General features: G+C 46.1%; 1 protein-coding gene across 1 annotated transcript in view; it reads left to right on the forward strand.

Moving 5' to 3' along the window:
* Positions 1–316: 316 nt before the first annotated feature.
* TBX15 (T-box transcription factor 15) overlaps positions 317–26,528 on the forward strand; it is a 103,011-nt gene continuing 76,799 nt past the window's right edge. The window contains exon 1 of the mRNA XM_032302932.1: positions 317–1,016. Coding sequence (XP_032158823.1) covers positions 812–1,016 — 205 coding nt within the window. The 5' untranslated portion in view covers positions 317–811. The remainder of the gene's footprint in view (positions 1,017–26,528) is intronic.

Consider the following 26,528-nt stretch of genomic DNA (forward strand, 5'->3'; position numbering starts at 1 on the left):
TCTATGAGACTTAGCAGATTTGGGAGGAAAAGATACGGATTTGGGACGGGCAGGGGTTTGGAAAGGCGAAGATCAGACCTAGACTTTCGGCCCTCCCCTCTCCCCCACAGAGAACCCGTGGGGGACCGGGAAGCCAGGGGTTAAAGCGGCCCAGGAGCATCCCCGGACTGCCGGCGCGGAGCCTTGGCCCGAGCCTCAGTCTCTCCCCTCCTCTCATTGGCCCGCGCTCCTAGGGTTTCTCCTGTTCCCTCTTCGCCATTGGTCGGGGGCTGGCTTTTTTTCCCCTCAGTCTTTCTCTTCCTCCCCCTCCCTCTCCCTCACCCCACGGACAGGAGCGCACCGCCTGCCCCCAGCTCCTAGCGAAGGGAGGAATTTAGAAAAAAAAGTTTCCCAGAAGTTTGGATCAGAGGAAGGACGGGAACACCAAGAGAGGAAGAGGGAGAGGGAGGAGAGAAAGGGAGAGGGAGGAGAGAGAGAATAAAAAAAAGATGAAGTCCAGTCTACACAGCCTGTGAGCGCCTGCCCCGGTGGGTGGGAAGCAGGACTCGGGCGCTCATGCAGCGAGCGGGCGGCGCTCCGGGCGCTCGTTCCTAGCGGCTGGGGCAGCTAGGGGCGCGGGTCGGAGGCGGCTGCGGAGGGCGGGGAAGGACGCAGGGGGAGGGTGCCGAGGACCCGCAGGGCCGCCGCCTCTGTCTCGGCCTCTGCGCCGCCGCCTCTCCCGGGCCCGGCCCGGCGGGCGCTCCGAGCGTGAGGGCGCGGGCTGCTCCCTCAGTAGCGGGGGCGAGCGGAGGCCGGGGTGCGGGCGGCTAAGATGAGTGAAAGGAGAAGATCTGCAGTCGCCCTGAGCTCGCGAGCACATGCCTTCTCCGTTGAAGCCTTGATCGGCTCAAATAAAAAGCGGAAACTGCGAGACTGGGAGGAGAAGGGGTTGGACCTGTCCATGGAGGCGCTGAGCCCCGCGGGCCCACTCGCAGACTCGGAGGACGCGGCCGCACACGGCCTGGAGCCTCACCCGGGTGAGTGCGCAGGGCCAGACCGAGGGAGGAGGGCGGAGAGGGGACGCCGGGCGGCCAGTCCGCGGGCGGTGTGGTGTGGAAGGAGGCCCTGCTGCCAGACGCCCTGCCTTTCTCCGACGCGGGTTTCCTTTTCTTTGCGCAAACGTCTTAAGCTTTCCGCAAATTCGCAGCAAACAATTTGTGGGGAACTGAGCCTTGCATATTCGTCGTCGACCTCAGGCAAGGAGGCCTCGCTCGCACCCTCTTCTCTTCTGGGAGCGGAGCGCAGTGTTCTGGTGTCTATAGCTGAGCGGCCGCAGGCCCCCGGGGTTAAGGAGGGGCACAGATCGAAGGCGACCGCGGGAGCGGAGAGGGGCTGGGATTCGCTCCTGAGAGCTCCAGTGGACTGGCGCGGAGTTCTCTGGCTCGACATCCAGTCTCGGGAAATGCCCAGTTTGTCCCATTTAGCCTTCGACCTCGGTCCTCGCCCTTCCCCCACCAACTTTTCGGGGACTCAAGTTCTTGCGTTTCCCCTACTCCGGGGACGACCGAGCATAATTATATTTCTACTTCGGTGGCGTTTACGGAAAAGGGATGTATGTTATAACCCTTACCCTGCGTCCTGGGTCACTCTTCAGGGCCGACATCTCTATGTATTGGGGGAAGCGGAGTGATTAATTATTGCCTTGGATCTATTCATGCACATTATATGCACACAACACGTAAAACACAGAGCGGATGTTGGTGTCTCTATTTTAGCAGAAACCTGGGCGGGTAGTTGGTTGAGGGGGAACAACTTAACGTTTTGTATTAAGTGCCAAGATTTCAACTGTGCAAAACAGCCCGAGGGAACAGCTGTTGTCGGAAGAATCTTGCGCGCGCGCCCGCGCGAGCGCGGACACGCGCATCCACACACACATACACACACGGTCGCAGCTTGGTTGAGCGGTTTCAGAAACTTTCCAGCCAGGGATTCTGCTGCCTTTCTGAAGGTGCTCCTGCTGACCAGCTAACGTTGGGGAGTAAACCTGGGTCAGCGCGCCGGAAAGCGGAACACCAGAGTGGGGGCGGCGGCCCACAAAGGGATGGGGGTGGCTCCGGGCCCGAAGAGCTTGGGGACGGAGCTTTGGGGCCCAGGGGCTTGGGGGCTGGAAAACTGGCCGACCCAAGGAGGGACAGCTGTCGCTTACATTTTCTCTTTCGGCAGTGACAGTTCAATTTCCATGCTCCTGAGGCTAATAATAACGCGATTAGCGGGTGACTTGCAGAGACCGAGTTTTATGAATTCTCCGTGTTCTTGTGGCCCGTTACGGTATTTGAGTTTAGTGCTGGGGAATTATTTTTATTAGTCGATGAAAAGAAAATTAAAAGGAGATTTATTTCGTCCGCTCAAATCTTTCTCTGTGTTTGGATGCGGGTGCCTGTCCACGCGGACCCCTGTGTGGGCAATCCAGAAAGGAACGCGTAGCTAATGTGTGTTTCCCATCTCTGGCCAGACTCTGTTTCCTCACCGCATTTATATGTTGTCAAAATCCACTTGCGCCTTCACACAGTTTAGTGGGAGTTCTTTCAGGCCTCCTGACAACTCATGGTTTGGAAGGTTAGTTTATTTTACTTTTCCGACGGTGGAAAAGACAAGTTACTTAACTGTGCCTGGTAGACACCCTGTCCGCAGGTACTTTTCTCTAGGGAGGGGTCCAGGTCCGCCGCATCTGGTCTAGGTTCGCTTGTTCAAAAGGACCAATACTTGTGATCATAATCAGGGACTCCGCTCGCAGTTTTCTCTTTTTCCCGTTTTCCTCTGCCATAGTGAGGAGAGAAATGGTTGGGACTAGGAGAGACCATTCCAGAGACATAAACCCGAAGACCTGTTGTCTAGAATGCTCTTATCTCTCTCCCACAGTATGACGGTAGGGGGTGAAGACCTAACATAGAACTTCATGTCACACAGAATTCAGCTGACCCATTCCCATTTCATCATTTTTTTTTTTTTTTTTTAAGAAGAAGATGGGCGTTGGATTAGAGAAAACGAAATACGTTTGTGGGGTTGAGGCCCAGGAGGAGGAAGAAGCTGAAAGCTGAGAGCACTCGTGGGCCTTCTGCGGACCGGCTACCAGCCCTGCCACCAGCCCTGCCTGGCTGCGTGGTGCACCAAGGGGATGTCCAAGTTCGAGCCCCAGCAGTGGCCAAAGCTTTCTTAGGAACTGGACATAGAAACAGAAAAGATCTTTCAGAAAAACTGCGTGGTGGAGTGGAGCCCCCGCAGTCCCCAGAGTGGAGGAGGCGGAGCTGCAGGCTCTGGGCCCGGATGGTAGCAGCAGAAGTCGAGTCCAGGGCTTGGAATCCCTTGTAGGCCTTTCTTTCTTTTTCTAATCCGGCACCCTAACGAACACACATACATCACCTTTAAAGGTGTGTGTATGGTGATGGAGGTGGGAGAGGGGCCCAGGTGACTCCATTGTGCCCGGGACCAAGTCTCTGCCGTCCTTGGCCTCAAATTGTTTAAACTCTCTTCCCGAATTAGGACCGTGAGCAGGCTGGACCCGCCGCGTAGCTCGCCTGCGATAGCCTGTTGATAAGAAGTCAGAAATGGGTGGGGGAAACGACAACAGAAATAAAATTGCCACGGAGCTGGGGAAGGATTAAACAAACACGCATACAGACACAGGACACCCGCCTAAAGCAATCGTGTTTATAATTTTCACCATTCCCTCCCTCTGACTGGTACCTCCGTTTTTCCAGCCCTTCCTGTCCGTGCCTTAAAATCCCAGGATCCTGCGACAACCCAGGGTTAGATTTTAATGTTTAATTTTTATTCAAAGACGTGGCCTTTTGCTTTTTCACAGCCCGTTTTTCTTTCCGTGTCCGGACAGAGCTGGCTTTAGTTGGCGCCAAGCACCCGCAGCCTGGGGCGCCAACCTGCAGCAGCGGGGGACCAGCCTAGCCTATGCGCTGTAGGAACTCACATAACAGAGGACACACCGTATGTATTTCAAAAATTTCCACCGAGCCTGCTGGTCCCGAAAAACCCCGAGGCCCAAAGGGCCTTGGAGAAGGGCCTGTGAGGTGCCCTCATTATTGCCAGAACTCCGAGTGTTCTGGAGAAGCCGCCAGGACGTAGTCGCCGCAGGCTCGGGAGGGTCTCCGAGGAGCCTGACTCCCGGGCCTTGCTTACTCCCGCCTCTCGCCAAGCAGCAACAGGGAACACTTTTGAGCCAGGATCGCCCAGAGCAGCTGCTCCGGCTGCGGCCTTGGAAGTATATTTCAAGCACGCGGCGGCGCCATCTGCGCTCAGACCCCAGCCCCGGCTCCACCCGGCTTCCCCCGCTCGAGTTTGGAGTTTGGGCCTTTCCCGCCCAAATCCACAGCCGAGTAAGGCCGAGGTCCGGTCTCCCGCGGAGCGAAATAATTCAAACCTTCTGCGAAAGGATTTCCCCCTCCAGGGCCTACGGCCCTGAGCCTTGCAGCCGAGGCGCTCCAGAGGCCTAAGAAGGTGGCGGCGTACGCGAGTGGGCACACAAAGCAGGCGCAGTCAAGAACGTGAGGGCAGGTCCCTACTCCGCGCACACGTGCGCGTACGTCAGGCTCGCGCGTTCTGTGCACCTCTCCGCGCAATTCGTAGTGAAATAAGACAGGAAACGCCCGTGTAGTGCCCCAAGGCACTTTCTTCTTTCGAATTACCGAGATCAACAGTTCACGCGAATTAATCTGCCAGTTTATGGCTTGTTTGCTCAGAGTAAGACTCCCAAGATTTTAATCCTGACATCACCCCTCCACCCACCCCTAATCCCCAATAGGGAAACACAGGGTCAAAGCGGAGGAAGTGACTCTTCACTGACGTTTAAGTAATGGAGAAAAAGCGATGAGTTTGAAGCCAGTGGGGAGAATGTGCTTGCGCGGGGCAAGAACCAGCCAGGACGCAGGCCGGAGCTTGGACTGCCGGCAAGGGTGTGGGGTGCGCTGGGCGAGAAGCCATAGTGTAAGTTTGAAGTAGAGCCCGGGGCGAGAAACACCGGTTCCTCAGTGGTACGTGCGCCGCAAAAGCCAGTGCAGGTCTCGAAGGTGCCAGGCCTGAACCCTGAGGATGAGCCAAACGTGGTGCCTGCTGGACATGCGCAACGCTCTCGCCTGCCCAGTCAAAACGGCCTTACGCGGTGGCCGCGTCTTTGGTGAGTGACCTTGTGTGAAGGGGACTGAGGAGGGTAGGCTAGATCTGAATTCGTCATAGGCTGGTGAGGATGGATGTGCTCGGAATGAATGCCAAAAGGCTTTTTGTCGCGCAGGTCGGACGTTGGCTGAGTCAGACGCCCTCTGGATGCGCAGGGCTTGGAAAGCACACCCCGGTGGCTCCCGGGAGGTGGGCAGGGTTATGAAGATGTTCTGTGTAAATCCCTGGCCCTTCCACCAGGAAGAAGGAAACTGTTCTAAGCCCCTCTATCCCGTAGATGGAGCAAACTGATGGGAGGGCAGTGGGGAAGACAGGGAATTGGGAAAACCCTAATGCCCAGAGTTTGGAATGTGATGGAAGGGAGTGTGCTGTGTTTTGCGCCCCCTCAAGTCATTCCCCGTCCCCCCGCGGACTTCACAGCTACTTGTGAGGCATGTAGAAGGCGCAGGGCTAACCGGCGAGCCTCAGGTAACGGTCTCTCCCTTCGCGGCTGGGCGGTGCAAGGCCCCTCGCTGGGCTCCGCGGTCCGCCTCTGCCCCTCTGAGACTGGTCCGACGCGCCGGGAGAAACCTTCTCTGGACTGATCAGCTCACAGCGTAGGCGCTCAGCGGTTCTGAATTTGCGTCTTCCACGCCCCACCCAGCACCATTTCATACTGAACACTATTTGGGTTCAGACCTAGCCACTTTCGAGTTCCTGATTTTATAGGTTAAACTCCCAGAAAGAGAAGTTTGCGGGGTGACGTTCATGCAGGGGGAAGGGGGGATTAAATTTTTAATAGTGGAGTTCGTACTGAAATTATATTGACGTATACCCGCTGCCGGTTTTCTGCCCCCCCTTACTTCAAATGGTATCATGGCCATCTTTTAAATATTAAAGGAAATTAGTTTAAAATCAATTAATACACCCAGCACCCGAGGAGCGACTGACGAAGGGAGCTAAACCTAAGATGAACGGGTATTAGTGGTTTGCGTTCGCCCATTTATTTGTATAATTTCCTTCGTGTGTGCGCACCGGAGTTTAATGGAAGCTAGTCCCTCAGCATTAATCGTTCATGTTGGGCCACGAGGGAAGAAGGACAAATACCTTTTGGCTCAGAAGACCAGAAACATTTTGTTCATCCAAGCTTCTCCAGGGCACTGCTTAGTATTAAAGAGTGAAATATTCCAGGTCTGTCACAATTGTTCTCTGTATTGCCAAAAATATAATTATTAATAAGATGAGGGGACTTTTTTGAGTCCTGATTATGGACTTGGTTAGAAGTTTATTTCTCACACCCAGGAGTAAAATGATTACTTCTTAAATCTGTCAGTTCCTCCTCTAGGTGATTGTAGAGTCAAAAACAAAAACAAGACCGGACTGAGCAGATTCCACAGGGATAAAGAGCAGAGAGCAGAAGGGCATTTCATTTCTCTTTCTGGAAAAGCAGAAATCCATCTAATTAATGATTATTATGGGGAGGTGTAGCTAGTTATTGCTTTCTTACTACCAAAAGACAAAGACAAAGTAGTTCAGCAGGAGAGAATATTTAAGTGGTTTTCTAGTTTTGACCTTTTGGGATATTTTTCCACAGGGTAAAGTACGGAACTGGTGGAATCTTTCCCCCTTCTTTCTCTCATCCCTGTGGTTTATTTTTGCCTTGCCTTTTCTGGTTTCCAGCGAGCCCTGAATTTTATAAGTGCATGACTGCGATACAGGGGTCTGCACTGGGAACAGCAATTAGCAAATTTATAAATTAGGGCCTGTTTACACGTCTTTGGGCATGGATAATCATTACTTAATTTAAGTGAGGCCCTTGCTCTAAGTGTCAGGATGGAAAATGAGACTCAGTAGGGAGGATAGAAGGTGAAACGGGAAGAGGTGGGGGAATTAAGCAACTGGTGACGACAAATCAACATTTATGCAGTGCCATTACTGGCTTCATTTTGAGGCAGGACATTCTGCTGACTACAAACTGATGATGAGCTTTTTTGATACAAGAAGTGAAAATAGGCCTTGCATTTGATACTCTGTTCTATACTCTTTTTACCAGCCAGGGTTCAGCTATGTCCTTTAGGTGTAAGCGTTATAAAATGTATTAAAGAGTATATAATCAACTGTATGTGTTTACACACAAATTTATGTGTGAAATCTACTGCTCTGAATGAGACATAGAAAACATCTCAGGAAATACCAGAAAAATATTAGAGAAAATAAACTGCCCCTCTTATTTGTGGAGCCAGTTAACAAAAGGAGAACACATAAAATTTGGGGGGGGGGTCAGAAATTTTGTCATCTCTAGGTATCCACTTGACAATTCCAAGAGAATTACAGATTTGAAACTTCTTGGTATTGACATTTTCACTTAACTGTCAAATTAGTTTAAGATTTTGACCAAAGTCCAAGAGAAAACACTAGAAAAGGAAACTGTACAGATGCAATTTAAAAGAGCAGGAAGAGTGGAGGTTTTTTTCCTAACTAAACTTGGCTTTTAAATTTGTGAATAATGCCACTTTCATCTCCGATGGGCAGAATGCTGGCTTGTATTGAAGTATAATTTCATGTTCTTCCATGCAGAGAGTTAACAGAATCACTAAGGGAAATCTGTTAATAGAAATAACGAGAGAAACTGTGATTTGGGGATAATAATTTAACAACATAGAAATATGTGCAAAAATATTCTCCCTATTTGTCCTCTTGTATTTTCTTCAGTATAGCTGCGGAGGCTAAATGAGCTGTTTTCCAAATTGCCACACACTTTAGAAGATTAACAACAACCCCCCACCCCAAGTCTGGATTGCACACGCAAATCCTAACATAGCCTTCTTTTAAAAACCGAATACTACAGGTAACAGTAGAGTTCCCTTGAAAAGGATCATCAGAGGTCATTATTATGTACCTAGCTGGGAGCCTTAGAGTTCTAGCGTCTAGTTCTCAGCGGAGTGAACCGAAATTCTTACTCCCAACACCCGCTGTCTTCTCGGCTGTCCCACAATCCCTAAAGTCTCGTCGAAACCCCAGACGGGGGCTCGGAAAGCGGTAAGCCCCTCTTACGCTCCCCCACTTCCCCTCCCCCAAATTCTCCTCCCCCCACATCCTGTACCCCTCCCCCCACTTCCTATACGCACGGTGAAACGCCCTTATTTTCCCTCTTTAAAAAAAAATAAAAAAAATCAGATGAAGTTTCACCGGGGAAGGATTTGGGATTGCATCTCTTCCCGTGAAACTATCCCTGGGAAAATGGGGCAGGTCGAGTGACCTTCCTCAGTTAGAGAATCGGGCCGCAGCCGCGTATCCCCTCCTCCGGCCCCTCGCCCGGGATTTGGTGGCGCCTTGGGGCGGGAGCGGCCGGGTCAGGAGCGCCCGGGCCTGGCCACGGTGCGCGCGGCCTCGGCTCCTGCTCTGGCGCTCGAGGCTCGGTCCCTGCCGGCGGGTCCGCGCCGCCGCTGGAAACCAGGAGGTGCGCAACCCCGAGGGAGAGTCGGTGCCCCTCTCAGCTCCCTTTACAGCCTGGAGCAATGCAGGCAGTCGGGTAATCGGGAAGGCCTTGGTAAAAGACCACCCCTTCTCCCCGCAAAAAATCACGGAGAAAAATCCAAACAAACAAAAGACCCCAAAACAACAACCCCCCCCCCCGAACCGAAACAAACACAAAAACCCCCAAACGGAACCCAAGGATCTTACACCTCGCGCCCCGAGGGGAATCTGAGCTTTTGCTTTCATCAGACTAAACAAATATCCAAGGAATTAAATTGACTTCAAAACATTAGCAATTAGAAACCAAGAATCGTTCGGCCCGAGGAACTTTTAATCCCTAACCATTTCCAAATGGTTAATTCTAGGGTCAGTAAATATCATAGCCACTCTGTTAAAAAGGAAGGTCATTCTGCCGGTTCTTGGAGAAGCAGCGGATTCTCGGGTGCCTCAGACGGTCCGTGATGAGATGGCCCCCCTGGCTTCTAGAATCCCCGCATTGTTCAACCGAGACAAAGGGACAACAAACAATTGCCCTTCACGCTATTCTTGGAGATTAAAAACAGTGAACTAATTCTTCTTCTTTAAAAAAAAAAAAAAAAAAAAAAAAAGGAAAAATCCACCCATGGAGATGACTACTAGCCACACTATGCTCGGTAAGAAATGGGCGGGAATGGCTACAGCTCCACTTTAGCTGGGAGAGGAGTCTTCCCTGGAAGGCTTCAAAGTATCAATCCCACCAGGCCCCAGGGCCCAGAATTTTAACCTAGGCTTTAGGGAACTTGGGTGATGTAGGGCTCCTGTTCTTGCTCCTTCTGAAAAATATATAGTTGATTTTCACCATAGGGAGGGGCAGGCATTGGTGCCAGTGAGTGAGTGATTGTGAGCACAGTAGTGCTTTCCCTGGGTTTGAGAAAGCTTCCTCTATCTAGTAACCTTACACTTATATTTATTTTTTATTTGCAACAAAGCTGAGGGAGGGATTATGTACTGATGCACTGTTTAGGGAAAAACAAGGCTTATGAGAAAATCTATGAGTAAGCTTGCATAAAAACGTTTCAGGAAACTTAATTGCTTATGTGGACATCTATGAGTCTTCACTATACTACAAAGCTTTCAACACAGGCCCTCATAGTGTAGATTATATACCTGTATTGTGGTAGGAAGAGGGCTTGACTAGCTTAAACTGGACTTAGAGTGTAGCACTAGCTTTATCATTAATTTTGGAACCAGAGATATTTGTTCTAAAAGCAGACATATAAATGTTGAAAAAAAATTGTTTTAAAGTTGCTTCATAGCCTCAGTTCCTGGTTTGTGAAATGAGGGAGAGAGATTCAAATGACACCTGAGGCCCCTTTAGTTATAGGATTCTGTGATCTTGTTAAATTTTTTTTCTTGTAATACTAACATTTTCTCCTGAGGTACCTTAGCCATCACTTGACCCATTCTTTTGTTGGGACAAGGGAAGTTTTACTGCAGTTGTAGAAAGTAACAGTAATAGCAATTCAAGGTTAAAAAAAAAGAAAAAAAAAGATTTTTTATTGCTAAAATTAAGAGCTTCCATAAAGCTTTTGAAAAGTTTTTAGATTAATATCACATGTTCGAAAGTTCTGGATCTAGTCCCTTCTGTTTGATGTAACCTATTGTTGCTTGTGTGACTGCCTGGGACCCTCCTGCTGGGAGAATTCTATGGCGTTAGTAAATTTAAAGAAAATACAAGTTATCTATGCTTTGGACATTTTCTGTGCCATTCTCAGAAATAGCTGGAAAGACCATGCATTTGAAAAATGAAGACTGAGAAAAACAGCTTCATCACTTATAAATTGAATGGATGAGACCTCCCTTCCCCCCCAAGAAAATCAGTTGCCCCTCGTTACTCTCTGAGCCTGATGGAAAGCACTAGTAACTATTTTCCATGTCTAGTCTGCTAAGCCGAGGTCTTGATCTGGCAGAGAAGTGAGAATGCTAAAAGGATGACTTAGTAACAGGCAAAACGCTTGTCAACAAGATAGATCAGAAGACAGCTTAGCATTCAAGACCTCTATTCATAGCTGCTGAACTTGAGGGCAGGGTCAGACCAAAAAACTGGGCCCAGCATACACCTAGGAAGGATTCTCATGTTTCTATCTGTGAGACTGTCTCTCCTTATAGACTTACACAGCTGGGCCAGTGACAGCTCCCCACTTGTATTTGATGTCCCCATTCTCTACAGCCCCATCCCCATCCCCTGTGTAGACTTGTGTCCTCAGGGACCTTATGGATTTACTGTCATCCCCTTTCACTACCACCCTATAAACTGGTATAAGGCAGGGACCTTGTCTTCATTGTTTTTGTATCTCCAGAGCCTAGTACAAGTGGCTGGCACAGAGCAACACTTACTATATAGTGATTATAAATAGCAACATTTGTTGAACACTATGTACCAAACACTGTGCTAAGTTGTGTATTATATACTACAGTGATATAACATAACATAACAAAACACACAATATATAGTTGTATGTAATACATATTAAAATATGTATTAGTATTATACTAATACTAATATATGCTATTAGTATTAGTATACTAGTATAACTAGTATAACTAGTATAGTTATGTTATATTATTATATGATATGTGTTCTAAATCACGGTATGATAATCATGTATATTCCAAATAATATACAACTATATATATATAGAATGTATATGTGTGTGTATGTGTGTGCATATACATATACACACATCCCAAAGCACTGGTATGAGACAGTAATAATCTTACTATTATCATTTCTATTTGGTGCAATGAATGAATGAGTGATACGATATAGTAGTTAAAAGCTCAGGTCTTGAGCTTAAGAATGCTTGTTCCTGAGACCTGGTTCCAGCACTTGCTAGACCTTGGGCAAGTTCCTTAATCTCTCCCAAACCCAGTTTCTGCATCTAGGAAATTGTAATAATAAATATACTCATCAAAAAGTGGTTGTGGAAAAAAAAAATAAATGGTTGTGAGGGCGTGCCTGGGTGGCTTAGTGGGTTATATCCTCTGCCTTCATCTCAGGTCATGATCCCAGGGTTCTGGGATCGAGCCCCACATCTGGCTCTCTGCTCGGCGGGGAGCCTGCTTCCTCCTCTCTCTCTCTCTCTCTACCTGCCTCTCCCCCTACTTTAGATCAATGTCTATCAAATAAATAAAATAAAATCTTAAAATAAAAGTGGTTGTGTGGATTAAATTAGTACCTGTAGAGGAACAAAGGATTTGGCAGTGTCTGTGATTCCTGCCAATTGACTTGACAGTGAGTATTCACTTTGGTGAGCAGCTTGATGAGAAATTGTTGCAAATTATAAATCTAGCAGACACCACTGCTCTCCCCGGTCTTTTGCTTTAAGTGGGATGTTTGGGACTTGAAGGGCCATTGGTACTTGGTCTATGGTTAGAAACAGAGGAGCGAAGCTGAGTAGAAATGGCTGGCTAAGGAAGTTAAATAGGACTTTGGGGGCTGTTGCTATTCAGGGTTCCGCTGAGGCCGAAAGCCAGCCTCGGAGTAAGCATCTGAGGCAGGGAGAGAGGGCTTCAAGGGTGAGGACCAGCTGTCTGGCATGCAGTAAGAAGAGAGGGTAGGTGGAGGGTGGGGCAGGGAGCCTCAGCTTTACCAGCTCCCCAGGAACTAGGCTCTAGCAGAGGACAGAGGGGCCTTTCTGGATGTGGGAAGTGGAAGAACACAAGCATGTTTTTCTGGTTAGTTTCTGATATTTTTACCTGGAGCTTAGAAATCCCCAAATGGTCAGGTTTTATCTTATGGGCAATAAGGAAGATTCATTTTGTGAAGCCTGTGTTCCGATGGCCCCCAAGGTTGGGCAAAGTGAACCAGTTGCATTTAGTAATTGAAATCCCAGTAAAGCATTGTAGGTGTTGCTTAGTTGAGGAAAAAAGAAAATAAAGGGACCTAGTTTAAGGACAATCTATAATGAAGTTGACTGTCAGGAAGAGGAGACTGGGAAGTCTTTTTTTAGGGAAAACAGCAGAAGCCCCAGCCTTTGTGTTAGAACTTACATCCGGCTGCATGATTTTGCGGTTTTCTTCCTTCCAGCAAACAGAAGCCTGGATTTGATCATTTACTATATATATATTTTTTTAACAAAACTAGTTACACCCCAGACTTTGCTTATATTGATTCCTGGTAGCAGAGGAGGAAAGGGCATTCCCAGGGGAAGAGGAACTGAGATCTCTCCCAAGGCCTCCTCCATGGAGCCCAGCACCCTTCAGCAGTGACACTCAGGCCCTGCCTGACCATCCAGAGGCGGGGGGAGCTACTCTGCCCTGGCTAGAATTCAGGTTTCAGTCTTCTAAACATATCTGTGCACCACATTTTATCTCCAAGACAGCTGTTTCTTTACTTCCCCAGTCTTACAAACATCCTCTTCTCTCAGAGTGCCCACCATGCTGACCGATAGGGACTCCTACGGATTGAGGGCACACTCTATACCAGGCACTATACTCATGGTTTCATTCATATTGTCTCCTTGCATTCACCCAATAGTCCTGAAAGGGAGTTGACTGTTTCCCCATTTTATGCATGAGGAAATTGAGGACCAAAGAGTTTTAATAACTTGCCAGTATGCTTAACCACTACACAATATTGCCTTCCCCGGTACATGGCTCTTCAGTGCCCTAGAGGGAACTTTCAACTTTTGTAGATGGAAATCTATGCTTGCTGCCTGTGCTCTTCCCCAAACAGAAATTATTAAATCATAAATGAGAGAGAGCTCTTTTATAGTTTCAGGGTCTCTCTCTTAAGGTGCCTTCTCCATACAGGCTGGAGGAAGTCTCTGTGTGACAGTGATATAAGGCGGAGTTTGGGAGCCATGGTCTTTGGAATAGGAGGTGTGCACCCATGCCAAGCTGACTTGCTTTTCTTTGACTTTCATGCACAGAAATCTCAGTGTCTGAAATGTGGTGGCTACATAGTGAATTTGATCTGAAAACTCCTCAACCTAAATCCCCTCATGCAGTGAAATTCAGGGGAAACTTTAACTGCCTTGTTTTACCCATTCCCTTCTCCATTCACAACGGGATGGATGGAATCTTATTGGTAATTGATTCAAAATGGAACAGCTTAGAAACATATCAGTTGCAGTGAGGAGCAATTTGTGCATTTCTAAGTACTGTTGATTTTTTCAAACTCAGCAATCACAGCTGAAATCCCTTTGCCATGGATTGAATTTACAAAGGAAGAGATTCTGATTTCCACAGTGGCTTCTTTTTAATGCCCAAGGATTAGGAAACCGCCTTGAGGACCCACAGCAAGTACAACCCCTCTCAGAGTCCCGGCTTTAACTTTAACCTCTGAGTGGCTGCTCTGATTCATTTATTTTGTAACAGCTCTATTTAGAGCAGCCTTATTTGGTATGGCATCACTTATTTGCAGAGATCTCTCATCCCTAGACACACTTCCACCCTGTGCTCCTTCACTCTTCTAGCATGTTCTGCATGGATGTGCCCCCAGTGGCGAGTTTCCGGGAGCTTAGTAAAGGGCTCCAGGGTTTCTGGTCCACCTGTTCACTGTCTTTCCACCACTTTCACTCCCACTCCAAGTAACCTTCCTCTCTTAGGAAGTCTGATGTCTCTAGCAGGGATTTGGAGAAAAATCACACCCCCTATTTCAGTGTATGGACTGTACATTAATGTGTTTCTTGGCTGTGTCACTGTAAGGTCTATTGATTTCCTGTTTGTTGTGCCCAGTGTTAGAAAAGCTGCTTTTAGAAACTAAAAAAGAGAGAGATGTAAAGTCCGTGTCTGTTTTAATGCTTTGTTTTTCCTGACTGCCCACCCCACTTTGTGCAGGCAGCAATTGATGGGATTCAATATGATCTTGCATCAACAAAAGCATATGAATCTCTGGGCCCATTTCCTTTCCCAGGGAACCTGTGTGGAGCCAGACTCTTGAAATATAGAGTGTGGCAGAGGAGGAGATGAATGCTGCAATCCTGGATGGTTTGCTGGAGCTCACTCAAGAGATCTGTTCAATTACAAAGGTAGATTCTGCAAGATGTGAAATGAGCCATGCCTTGGTCATTTCATTTTCCCCTCCGCATTCAGAGCCCTATCTGCATGGCCAATATTAATCCTGGGAATGTTAGATCCCATCTGGTGCAACTGTGCATTACCCAGATTAGACTGGGACATCACAGAGATTTAAGCCATCTCTGTGATATTCCGACTGGGTGGTAGGTAGTGCAGGAGGCACTCCCTACAGACACGGGACAATCTGACGGGTGTAGGAATGAGCAAATAGTGAAGGCAGCCCTGGTGAGTATGTGTGTGTGTGTGTGTGTGTGCGTGCACGTGTGTATGTGTATGTGTAGGGGAGGGCTGGCCGGGGTGCTGAGGGGTGTTAAGGAGAGCCGGGAGGAATGGTTCCCCCAGCCTGCGTGGGTGAATTGGTTCCGGATGTTAACATTTTTTCCTGGGGCTTGACTACATTCTTCTTTTTCTTTGCTTGTCTGTTTTCCTGCCCAAGCTGTTAAGGCTTCCACAGCTGTGTGGCTCATTGCTGGTGAGTGTTGAGAATGACATATCTGGCTTTATTGCAAGGGCAATTTTGGGGCATGTGTATAGGTAAACTTTTGAGAGGTTTTTATCCAGCATCTTTCAAAAATTTTGAGGTTTTTGAGGCGGGGGCATTATCTTGTCAGGTTAGTACCAACCCTGTATTGCATTGGATGACCTCTATTGAGGATTAATTGTGGAATATTTTGGAAAGTAGACGGACCTTCATATTTCAGAAGCAGAAGGGACTGGCTCGTGTGGGAGACTAAGACAACAGATGGAGGGCAGGGATGCGGCCGAACACAGCCGAGAACACGGTGTGGCGCAGCTAGGATGCATAGTTCTGGCCATGTGGCTTTGGGCAAGTGACTTCACTCTGCCTCAGCTGAGTACATGGAGGCTGAGGGGACTATGGCCTGCTGCAGGGTTGCTGTTGAGAAGTCCTTGAGATAACAAAGTCGAAGCACTTTTGGCACAGTGGCAGGCTCATAGAATGTGCCCTGTATAAGCATTTGTCTCCCTTGATCAGCTTATACTTTTAGTAAATTGAGAAAAATCAGAAGCTCTTCAGTGTTCTGATGGGAAACTTTTTGGTGAGTGCCAGTCTTCTTAGCTGATATCCTTTGCTGCCCCATTCATAGCATGTTCGTTCACACAGGCTGACTAATCTTTTAAGTGGACACATAATTGACATCCACACTGTATTAGTTTAAGGTGCACAGTGTGTTGACTTGATACATTTATATATTGTAATATGATTACCACCTTTTGTGGTGGAGAAATTTAGGATGTATTCTCTTAGCAACTTTAAAGTATATAATACAGTGTTGTCAACTATAATCACAATGTTCTTCATTAGATCTTAATATTTATCTTCTCACTCTAAGTTTTGTTTTCTTTGACTGACAGCTCCCTGATTCCACAACCCCCCAGCCCCTGGTAACCATCACTCTACTCGGTTTTTAAGAGTTCTGCTTTTTGAGATTCCACATAGAAGTGAAATCATGCAGGATTTGTCTTTCTCTGACTTATTTCATTCAGCAATATGTGCTCAATGTCCATTCATACTATGGCAAATGGGAGGATCTCCTTCTTTCTCTGAGTAATATTCTACTGTCTCTGGCTGCTATCTATCTAACGTCTTTATTTATTCACCCATTGAAAACAAGTAGACACTTGTTTTCATATCTTAGCTATTGTGAATAATTGCTACAGCGAACATGGGAGTGCAGACTATCTTTTTTGAGTTTCTGCTTTCATTTCCTTTCTACACAGTCTGTTTAGTCATCCCCCAAGCAGTTGCTCCTGCTCCTCCTCCGGTTTGGAACACTTTCTCCCTTCTCCTTGCCTAAAATTTCTCCTGAAGAGAGTTTATCCTGCTTTCAAGACCCATCTTGAGCACTTAGTATTACAGAAATCTTCCCAGATGAAAAAGGGGAATTTGGTACAAATGGGGTCTCTTTATGGCTTCCTCTCAAAATGGCGCCAGTGTCCTTCTTTCATTTTGTAGTCATCAAGGAGTCTCAGCTAGATGATATTCGGCTCTCAGAGGAGTAACCGAGATGGTAAACACACAGGGGTCCTTTGTTGACTTCCCTCATGAGCAAGCTCCTCTTGAGAGGAGGTCTTCAAGTAATCTGATTAGACCATTTCTGAGCAAGGCTTCTGTCTTGCTTTTGGCTTCATAAAATGGAAGCTTACAGACTTACCAACAAGCCAATAACTTGACTTTAGTGTTTCTTTCTTTGGCAGGATATATGCCTGTTATCTTCTTGCTGTCCTGTTAGATACACACATACTTTTCAACTCTTGAGTAACTGATGCCTATAGCCATGAGACAGTGCCTAGCTATCTCTCTTTGTTCTGTGGCTATCTTTGCACAAATGCACACACACACACACACTCACATAGTGCTTTCTATTGCACTTTTCTACATTTTAAAACTGGTCACTGAAGAAGGGGTAAAGTAGAATCCTATAAAACTTACTGCTTTGTACTTTTCTTATGACATTTAACACATTTTGCCTTGAAGGATAACTTTTTGGAGAGCATATTTGTTTCAGAAATGGACTAAAGTGGAAAACCCTGGGGACCACTGTGTCTTACTCATCTCTGAATTGTTGTTAGCTCTGAACATTTGTAAAATGGAATCCGTAGTTGTCAGACTTTAGTGATGGATTTTGTAACCGTTACAGCCACTTTGCAGATGATTTGGCTTCAAGATGGTCCTAGACACCCAGCATGAGATGTCTGCCAGTTGCCTGTAGGTTGATCTTGGACGTGTCAATTGATGTCTCTATATTCTAGAGTCTCTCTATCTCTAATAGAGATAAGACCACTGAATTTTAGTAAGAAGGAGAGGCAGTCTAATTGCACTACTAATAAGGCATTTTTGTAGCTGATTGCTGAATGCTTTCTGTATGGAGCCTATTTTGGAAACTCTCTCCTGATGAGGTATCAGCAATTTAGAATCACGGTTAGTCTGTGGGTGTACCTCTGCCCCATCCCACCCTGTTTTTTTTTTTTAAGCCTTATGTCCGTGGCAGCCTCTGTTTCCTGCCCAGCATGGGAGAAAAAGAAATAGAATAAAAGGCAATCTGAAAATCCCCAGTGCTAAACTGAAGTGCAAAAATATCTCCAAATGAAAGACATATTGCATGAGTTTTCCCGAGAAAGCAGCACAGAGTTCCGTTGAACTGAAGCAGAATGACAGCAATTCTTCTGGTGTTTCCTTCCCCTGAGCAGTCGGAATATGTGAGTGAAGTGACAGGAGGTCCCAGCTCAGGGCTTGGCCCCAAGATGTGGGGAAAGGCAAATTGTCAGGAGGAAAAAGGAGAAAATCCTCTGAACCATAGGGTAAGTTTTGAGCAGGGCAGGGGCATGAGGGATGAAGGGAGTTCTGTGAGAATGCATTTCAGAACCAGCACAGTCATAAAGAAGAGTCAGGGACTGAGACGTACCGAGAGCCAAGTACTTTTTGGGACCTGTCAGTTACGAAGAAGAGCCTTAGTGCTATCCCGGCTCCGACTCAGATCATTAAGGGGAAAAACAGTCTCAGTTTGCCGTTTCCTTTCATCCTTTATGCCTCACGATGTGCCTTATAGCTGTGAGTATCTGCAACCTGCTTTAGAGGAAAAAGCTCTCCAAACTTGTCTTGTTAGGGCTCTCAGCTACTGTGCCCGCAGTGGTGGCTAGTCACTGGGACCAACCCGATGTCATTATGGTTTCCCAGGGCTCGTGGCTTCCAAGCCATTATTACATTCTGCATACAGCAAACTGGAAGCAAAGTTCCATGGAAGTCAACAGACCTGAAGCTCCAAGTTGTGGGAAAAGAGAGCTTCTCTGCACTTTATATGTAAACAAGTAGGATCATTTGAGTCTCTCTTTCTCTGGTTGAACATTTTTGATCCTGAATCATGAGGCTACTTCCTCAAGATGAGCCTGTAAATGTTAATTGCCAACAGACTCTGGGTATTTTTTAATGTCCTGGTGTCATCTGGGAGCTCACCATTCCAACACCGTGTTTATTCTGGATCCTCTTTAGAAAGAGAATGTGTTTCAGAAACTTGAACTTGGGGATGGGGCACACAGGCATGCACTCGTATCTAATTGTGGATCATGAAGGACCCTACTGACAAACCTCTGAAGACCAACAGGGTTCTTCAGATGCTGTATGTAGTGTATCCTATATTGTCCATAAGGGGTTTGAAATTTCATTATTCATGGGGCACCCGGGTGGCTCAGTTGGTTGGGTGTCTGCCTTTGGCTCAGGGCATTATCCTAGGGTCCTGGGATCAAGTCCCATGTCCGGCTCCTTGCTGAGTGGGGAGTCTGCTTCCCCTCTGCCTGCCTCTCTCCCTGCCTGTGCTCTCTCTCTCTCTGTCAAATGAATTTAAAAAAATTTCATCATTCATGCATTGGCATCCTGATTCTTTTTTTAAATTCAATTAGCCAATAATATAGTACATCATTGGTTTTTGATATAATGTTCAATGATACATTAGTTGCATATAACACCCAGTGCTCATCACATCATGTGCCCTCCTCAGTGGCATCCTGATTCTTAACTAGGCTTCCTTAAGGTCTCTCATGGTCTAGAAGGTCAGGAGCAGTAACCACAGATATAATTCCAGAAAGTCACTGCCTTGTGGCCCTTGTGGTAATCGCACAGATTGAGCTCCTTTGTTTTCTATTTCACAAAGACATGAAAGATGTGGGGTGGAGGAGAAAATGATAGGATTTTGAGCCTGTAGGATGAAGGGAAGGCATCCCCTTTGAGAGGGAGTAAGCACGTTGGTCCAGGATGTGAAAGAACTTGGCACAGATACTTTAGGGGAAAGAGACACTCTGACCATCTTGCCAGTTGCCTTTCATGACTTTAGAAGCTTCTCTTTAACCAGCTCTTGTTAATAGTCCCTGGTAGGTGACACAGTGATTATGATACCTGGGCTATTCTGTTTTAGGGAAATTCTGTCTTTATACTTAAAACAAAACAAAACAAAACAAAACAAAAAACCCAAACACTGAAGTGCCTGATACTCAGGGTTGAGTTTGAGGCCCCATATCTTTGTCTGGAGGGGCTCTGGACAAACAGATGCTCTCTGTGTCTGGCTCAGGGGGCGTGTTCACTGCAAACCTGAATCCAACATCCACATCACGTGTTCTCTTTAGATGGGAAGTGTGGCACCAGCACCCTTTTTCAGAAGCCCAAACAAGTGCCACCAGCCCCTCAAACTAGTTTCATGCTTAGAGCTTCTGGGTCTTTCCTTCCTCATGTAGCGGCGTCAATAAAACAGTTTACCTATGAGTGCAAAGTAATATTGGCACCAAGTCTTCTGATATTGAGTAAACCCTGTAAATAAATTCCTACTTAACTTTAACCAGTGGGATTGATAATTAGGTACTGCTATACCTTACTCTGGAGTATGTGGGTTTTTGCCAAATGGGGAATAGAATTTCTGGATGATAAACTTACTTTTCAATGTACAATGGTTGTTTGCTGTTTTCAGGTATTCTAGAGTGAAATGCTATGCAGGGCAAAAAAAAAAAAAAAAAAACCATTGATTAAGTGAAGGCAAATACCCATCACATAAGTAATGCCAGGGTTTTGTATTTTTGTTGGGCCTGTAGGTGTGATCTTGGACACGTTTGTGAAATGGACACGTTTTGTATATTTGATGACTTGAATTTCACCTCTTGCTTTGGCCAAGCTCACAGATTCCATGATTACTGCTTGAAAATGACAGCATCCTGTTTCAGAGAATTTCTCAAAGAAGAATTCCAAATAGTTTACCGGGGTCAACTTCAAAAACGTTGCTTATGTTACTGTTAAGGAAAGGGCCCTAATTCCATTTTTGGGATAGAATACTGAATGGAACGTCTTTTTTGTTTGATTTAAATTCAGTTAGCCAACACATAGTGCCACCTTAATGCCCATCACCAAGTGACCCCATCCCTGTGCTCCCTTCCCCTCCAGCAACCCTCAGATTCGGAAAGTCTTCTTATAAGGGAAAAATGTTAGCCACCTCCTAGTAGCAGGAAAATCCAAGAAAATCATCTGGCCTCTTGGCACCCTTACTTCTGGATGCACATTGGGGAGAAGGCAGCATGGCACCCAGCTGTCTTTCAGAAGTAGTGGAAAACAGCCATGTCTGGCTACTCTTATTGTTCTCTTTGAGACGACCGAACATTTTATTAGGAAACTTTCTCACCATGGAAGCATTGGGGACCCTCCCAAACCTTCCCTTCACCTTCACTGTCACCACTGTTCTTGCTGAACTTGCCCAATATCTATCTCTCTTCTATTTTTCTGGAGCATTTTATGTATGTATGTATGTATGTATGTATGTATGTATGTATTTTTAAGATTTTATTTATTTGAGAGAGAGGGAGCTAGCACATGTGTGCATAGGCAGGAGGAAGGGCAGAGGGAGGGGTAGGCTCCCTGCTGTGCAGGACCAGGACCAGGACCCTGAGATCATGACCTGAGCCAAAGGCAGGGTGCTTAACCAACTGAGCCATCCAGGCTTCCTTGGATGGAGCATTTTAAGGCAAGCCTCAGGCTTTCTGGCATTTTACCGCTAAGTACTTTAGTACTTGAGTAGACCTCCGAAGAGGATCATCTGCTGACCTAGACTCAATGACATCATCACACATAACATGATCAATACGTGTTCCTTGATACCATCTTAGTCAGTCCACACTCAAATTTCCACTTTGTTCAAAAACTGTTAAGCCCTCAGGGCCACCTTTTCTCCTCTGATTTTGCCCACCTGTTTTGTTGTTGTTTTAAAGAATGCCAGGGGCACCTGGATGGCTCAGATGGTGAAGCATCTCAGGGTCATGATCTCAGGGTCCTGGGATGGAACCCTGTGTTCAGCTCCCTGCTCAGTGGGGAGTCTGCTTCTCCCTCTCCCTCTCCCCTTGCTTATGCTCTCTCTTTCTCTCAAATAAATAAATAAAGTCTTTAAAAAAAAAAAAGAATGCCATATATCAAACAAAGGTCTGTACTATGCTGTCTCTGCCCGGTACATCTGAAGGGTGTGTTTCTAGGACAGATTCTGGGGCCCCAACATGGTTGACTTCTTTTAGGACATCTGAACCGGGAGGAGATGGTAAAGTCTGTTTTGGAGAAGTCCTCAGATGATTTTTGATGGGCAACCAGGTTTGGAAACCACTGCTCTCTACCACTGTGTTTTCCTTCAGAATGCCCAGGAGGGGACTGGTCACTGCATGTTTGGCATATGACAAGAATTCTCTGGAACCTGTATTTTTAAGACTATTGTTCTACTAACCCCCAGATAAATGTCATATCTGAGAACATTTGTTATTATAACAACATCAGAAAATTACTTTTTGTTTTAATAGGAATGACGAGTGGCTATTGAAATAATGAGGGCCTGTAAATAATATCTGATTACAGGCTCCCTAGACAAATAAGGCTCAGGATGTTTTTCTGGTTGTGGCAAATACAACTTGTTGTTTTATAAAGGTCATGGAAAATGAAACTCCTTCAGGGTTTTCATATTGGCAATAGAATACCATTCTGGAAGGGAATTAAATTAGAATTAAATTTAATTTTACGCAGGTTAATTCAGGGAGCTCAGCCCAACATTTGCAACTCTTAGAATGATATTTAGTCCTGAATGGAACACCAGGTTGAGTAAAACCTAAGTTTAAAAGTGAAACCTTTGATTAACCTTTATTTTTGTCTACATGGCTCTAGACAGCTGCTTGGTGTGTTTTATCTTCCACTTCTCAGTCTCCTCCTCTTAACTGATGCATGGGATCCATGGAGTTTAATGGGAGGAATACAGCTATATTTTTCAGGCACATGGGGAACGTAAAACCTGATCTTGGTGGTGAGCATATTATTTGAAGTTATCTTGATTAAAATACTGTCTAGTAGTGCTCCTCCTTGCAGGTCATTTCTTTATTTTTTTAAAAAAAGATTTTATTTATTTGAGAGAGAGAGAGAGCATACACATGTGAGCATGCAGGGGGGAGGGGAAGAGGGAGAGGCAGACTGAGCAGGGAGCCCGACATGGGGCTTGATCCCTGGACCCTGAGATCATGACCTGAGCCGAAGGCAGACACTTAACTGCCTGAGCATCCCAGGTGCCCTCATCTTTAAAATTTTTACCCAGGGTTCCTATGACTATGAAAACTGGAATGACCACCTGTGATAGGGTCATTTTTGGTCTTTTAGTTTTGTGATTTTTTGATGAGAGCCTTGACTACATCAGAATGATACTAAAGAAATATGTTGATTAACATTCTGTTACAAAAATTATTGCTAATTTCTGTCAGGTTCCTTACGAGATAAATGCGCAGTTTTGTGAGCAATTGTCATTAGTCCATATACCTTGGTGTTTGCTTTTGTCTGTATTTGAAGGTTGATACTGTGAGTATCACAGGGTCAGCCCTTTTGTTTTTCTCCAGTGCCACTGTGCTCGTATCTCTAACAAAAGATAGTAGTGGTGGTATGGGGGTACGGTCGTCTGTTTACGTATTTCCTTGACTAGACTTGGCATTATCCAGAAGTCAGGAGTCTGGCTTCTCTCTGTGGGTCCAGTCCTTATCCCACCCACGCCTGGCAATAAGGCCTTAATTTATATGTGGGGCAGTTAATGAACGAATCATAACTTTGGGTTTTGTGAGTGCGATTGACTGTTTTGACTGAACCAACAGACTGTACAATGTAGTCAAATTGCTGACTTTTCACCAAAAAGATCTTGTGGAATACTGCTAATATTTTACATTTGCATAGAAGTTTATTTTCTCAAAGCGTTGTTCTAGTCTGAAAATTTATATTACTCTCTTTTGATTCTCTCAAAACCACACGGGATGGAGCTACCAGTCATCTTATTCTAGGGGTGGGACAGCAGATGAAGACAAGTTGCCCCAAATAGCCAAGGATGAGTAGAGCTCCGGGAGAGGCCTGTGGATTTCTCGTGAACATCGTGCCCCACCAGCCTCAGTCCACCGTGCTTCCCTTACGCCAGAGTGGGGTGGGAGGTGAGAGGTTGTTCCGGAAGCAGGCGGAATAGGGCTGTATACTGTGAGGGCATCGGAGTGTGTGCAGTGGGATTTCCTCCAGTGCTGCAGAGGTCTAGCTGAGGGCTATGCCTTGGGCAGGCGTTAGCGACGTGGAGAGTTTCCTTCACTCTTTTTGAGGAGCCAGTGTTTCTGGCCCAAAATGTCTACTTGTATGTTTCCTCTGCGGCTGCCCAGTAGACCCAAGAGCACTTGCTCTGCGCTGTTTGTTAAATCCCTGCTGAAGGACGGAGATTGTCAGGTCCCTCCTTCTGGGGGTGGGGCTTGTTGACTCATTACCTCTATACCTGTTGAATCGCCGTCTGCTTCGCAAGTGTCTTTGAGGGTTTCCCCTGCGAAGACTGGAATCAAAGCCTCAAAAATCACAGGATAGGTCCATTCTTCTGTTCCTCTTAAAATACTAGGATCTGTGTCTGATCTTGCTGAGCTGTAAGATTCCATTCTCTAACTGGCTGTGACAGTTGTTACTGACTCTCCTTTTTTGCTTATAAATTAAAAAAAGAAAAACGCTCCGATAATCTGTACCTATTTTAAACAGTACTAGTAGCACAAAAGGTACTTAAAGCATAAAGTGAAAAGTAATCTGCCATCCCTGGTCCCCTAGTTTATGATCCCAGGACCTGTCACCATTACCAGCGTCTTTTGGCTCATTTCAGATAGATGCAGGAGGTATACGAGTCATTGTAGGAGTGATATGAATGAATCATTTTGTATAAGTACATACATATGCAAGTACACAAGCCTTTACAGTTAAAACACTAAGTGTGGTGTAATGCACATAACTTTGACCTTATGACTTTGGTTTTGAATTGTTATACTACCAAGCATTAAATGAACATACTTAGGAGTTCCTCTCCCTGCTGTTTTAAAGGACACATAGTATTCCATTTTGTGGGACTAGCATAGGTTTTATCAAACCTATGTTAATGGACTTTTAGGTTGTTTTCAGTCATTTGCTTCTATAAAGATAGCTCCCTCCTTATTTTGGGTTACCCTTGTGATAGTATTTATAGAATAAATTCTAGAAGTAGACTTGTATACTTGAAGCTACCGCATTTAACATTTTGATAGGTGCTCCAAAATTGCCCTCACCCAAAAGGTGCAATTTACACTTCTACCCATAGGCTATGACAACCTGCTTTCCCACCCACTTGCCAACAATATATTAGAAAATGTTTCCATCTTCACTAACTAATATCCTTGTCTTTGAAAAATGTTTGCAAATTGATCTTGTCATAAATTCTCTTCAGCTCTCTCCCCCCACAACTTCCCATTTTTTTCCAGGTACAGAACTTAACTTTATAGGTCTATAGGGCAATTCCTTCTTCCTTTTAAAAAGGCATAGGGTTTTGTTTAATCTCTCAGGCTTCCCTGCTCCTCCATTTACTACCAATCATTACTTTAACTTATTCTTTTAGGATCCTGGAGTGCAAGTGTTCAGTGCCGGAGGCTTTCAAGGTGTTGAGTAAATAAGAAATGGCAGCAAACATTTCTTGTTAGTGAGAGAGAGAATAAAAGGCATGTCACTCAGGGTTTCTGGGTGCAACTTTGGTTCAATTATCTTCAGATGTTTAAAATCAAGGCTGTTTCCAGACCATTTCAAAGAACAGCAGGGCAGCCTGCTGAGAACTGTGTGAAATGAACACCCTGTTACAACTAATTAGTGTTACTGTTTTCCTTGCAGTTGGGAGTGAGAGGAAATATACGAAGGGTGTTTATCCCTTCCTGTAGTAGGAAAGAATTGGGACCCCTGGAAAAGCCTGGAGGGGGACCCAGGGTAAGATGCCTGCACGACTATCCTCCCTCTGTCCAAAGAATGGCTGTGAGTGGTCATGATGCATGGTGCTTATTCGATCCTTGTGCTATGCACGAGCTCTTCAGGCGGTTTTTACAGGAGTCCTAAGACAAATAGTTCATTCAGCTAAATTCAACAAGTATTTATTGAACACTTATAGTGTGAAGATGAGTAAGGAACAGTCCCTGCCCAAGGTCTTTAAAATGTAGGCACAAAGAATAAATGACTAGGTATTTGGAATTCCTGCAAGAATTTGAGGCGAATAGTGACGAGCTTAGACTGGGTTTCAGTTGTGACTGTCCATCCTTGACTGGCTCTGAAAACTCCGGGCAGGTGGCTTAACTTCCCCTTACTTCAGTTTCCTTACCCGTAAAGGTTTGTTTTAAGAATTACATAAAGTCGTCCGTAGTTTAGTGATCCCTTAATGTTGGGAGGTCATCAGAACTGTGCCTGAGGAAGATCCGCGTGATAGTAGCAAATCAGATGATAAAGCGTCGGATGGGGAAAGAGAAGGATGGGGAGATCAGAGCTGAGTCAGGACAGGTCGGTCTGCATGGCAGGGACAGACAAAGCCTGAGTCCCCCTCCTTTGTCCTAGAAAAGATGGCCGCCGCATCCCAACTCCGTGCTGGGAAATGCTGAGAGTGCGTTACGGCACAGCGGCTCCCCCCAGATCAGCAGAGGGGACCGACCGATCACACTCTTGTCACAATGATAGTTCATTCAGTCAAGCGTGAACCTTGCAGCCAGACTCCTGGGTGCCGGGAGGCAGAAAGACAGATAAACACAGTCCCCGCTCCCAAGAAGACGTACGTCAGCAGAGAAATGGAACCCAGGTGATAAGCGCTCCCACGGAGTGTGTGCTGAGTGTGTGGGTGCACAGAGCAGGGGCACCTGACCCGGCCTGGGCTGGGAAGGAGCGGAGACGTCACTCCTAGTTGCTCAATTCCTTCCAGGTGTCCCAGAAGCAGAGCCTGGTTGAAGGAGGACCTTGTGTGAATTCCCTATGTCTGCTGGAGCCTCTGCTCTCT

Source organism: Mustela erminea, chromosome 10 (assembly GCF_009829155.1).
Source record: "Mustela erminea isolate mMusErm1 chromosome 10, mMusErm1.Pri, whole genome shotgun sequence".
NCBI classification, from domain to species: domain Eukaryota; kingdom Metazoa; phylum Chordata; class Mammalia; order Carnivora; family Mustelidae; genus Mustela; species Mustela erminea.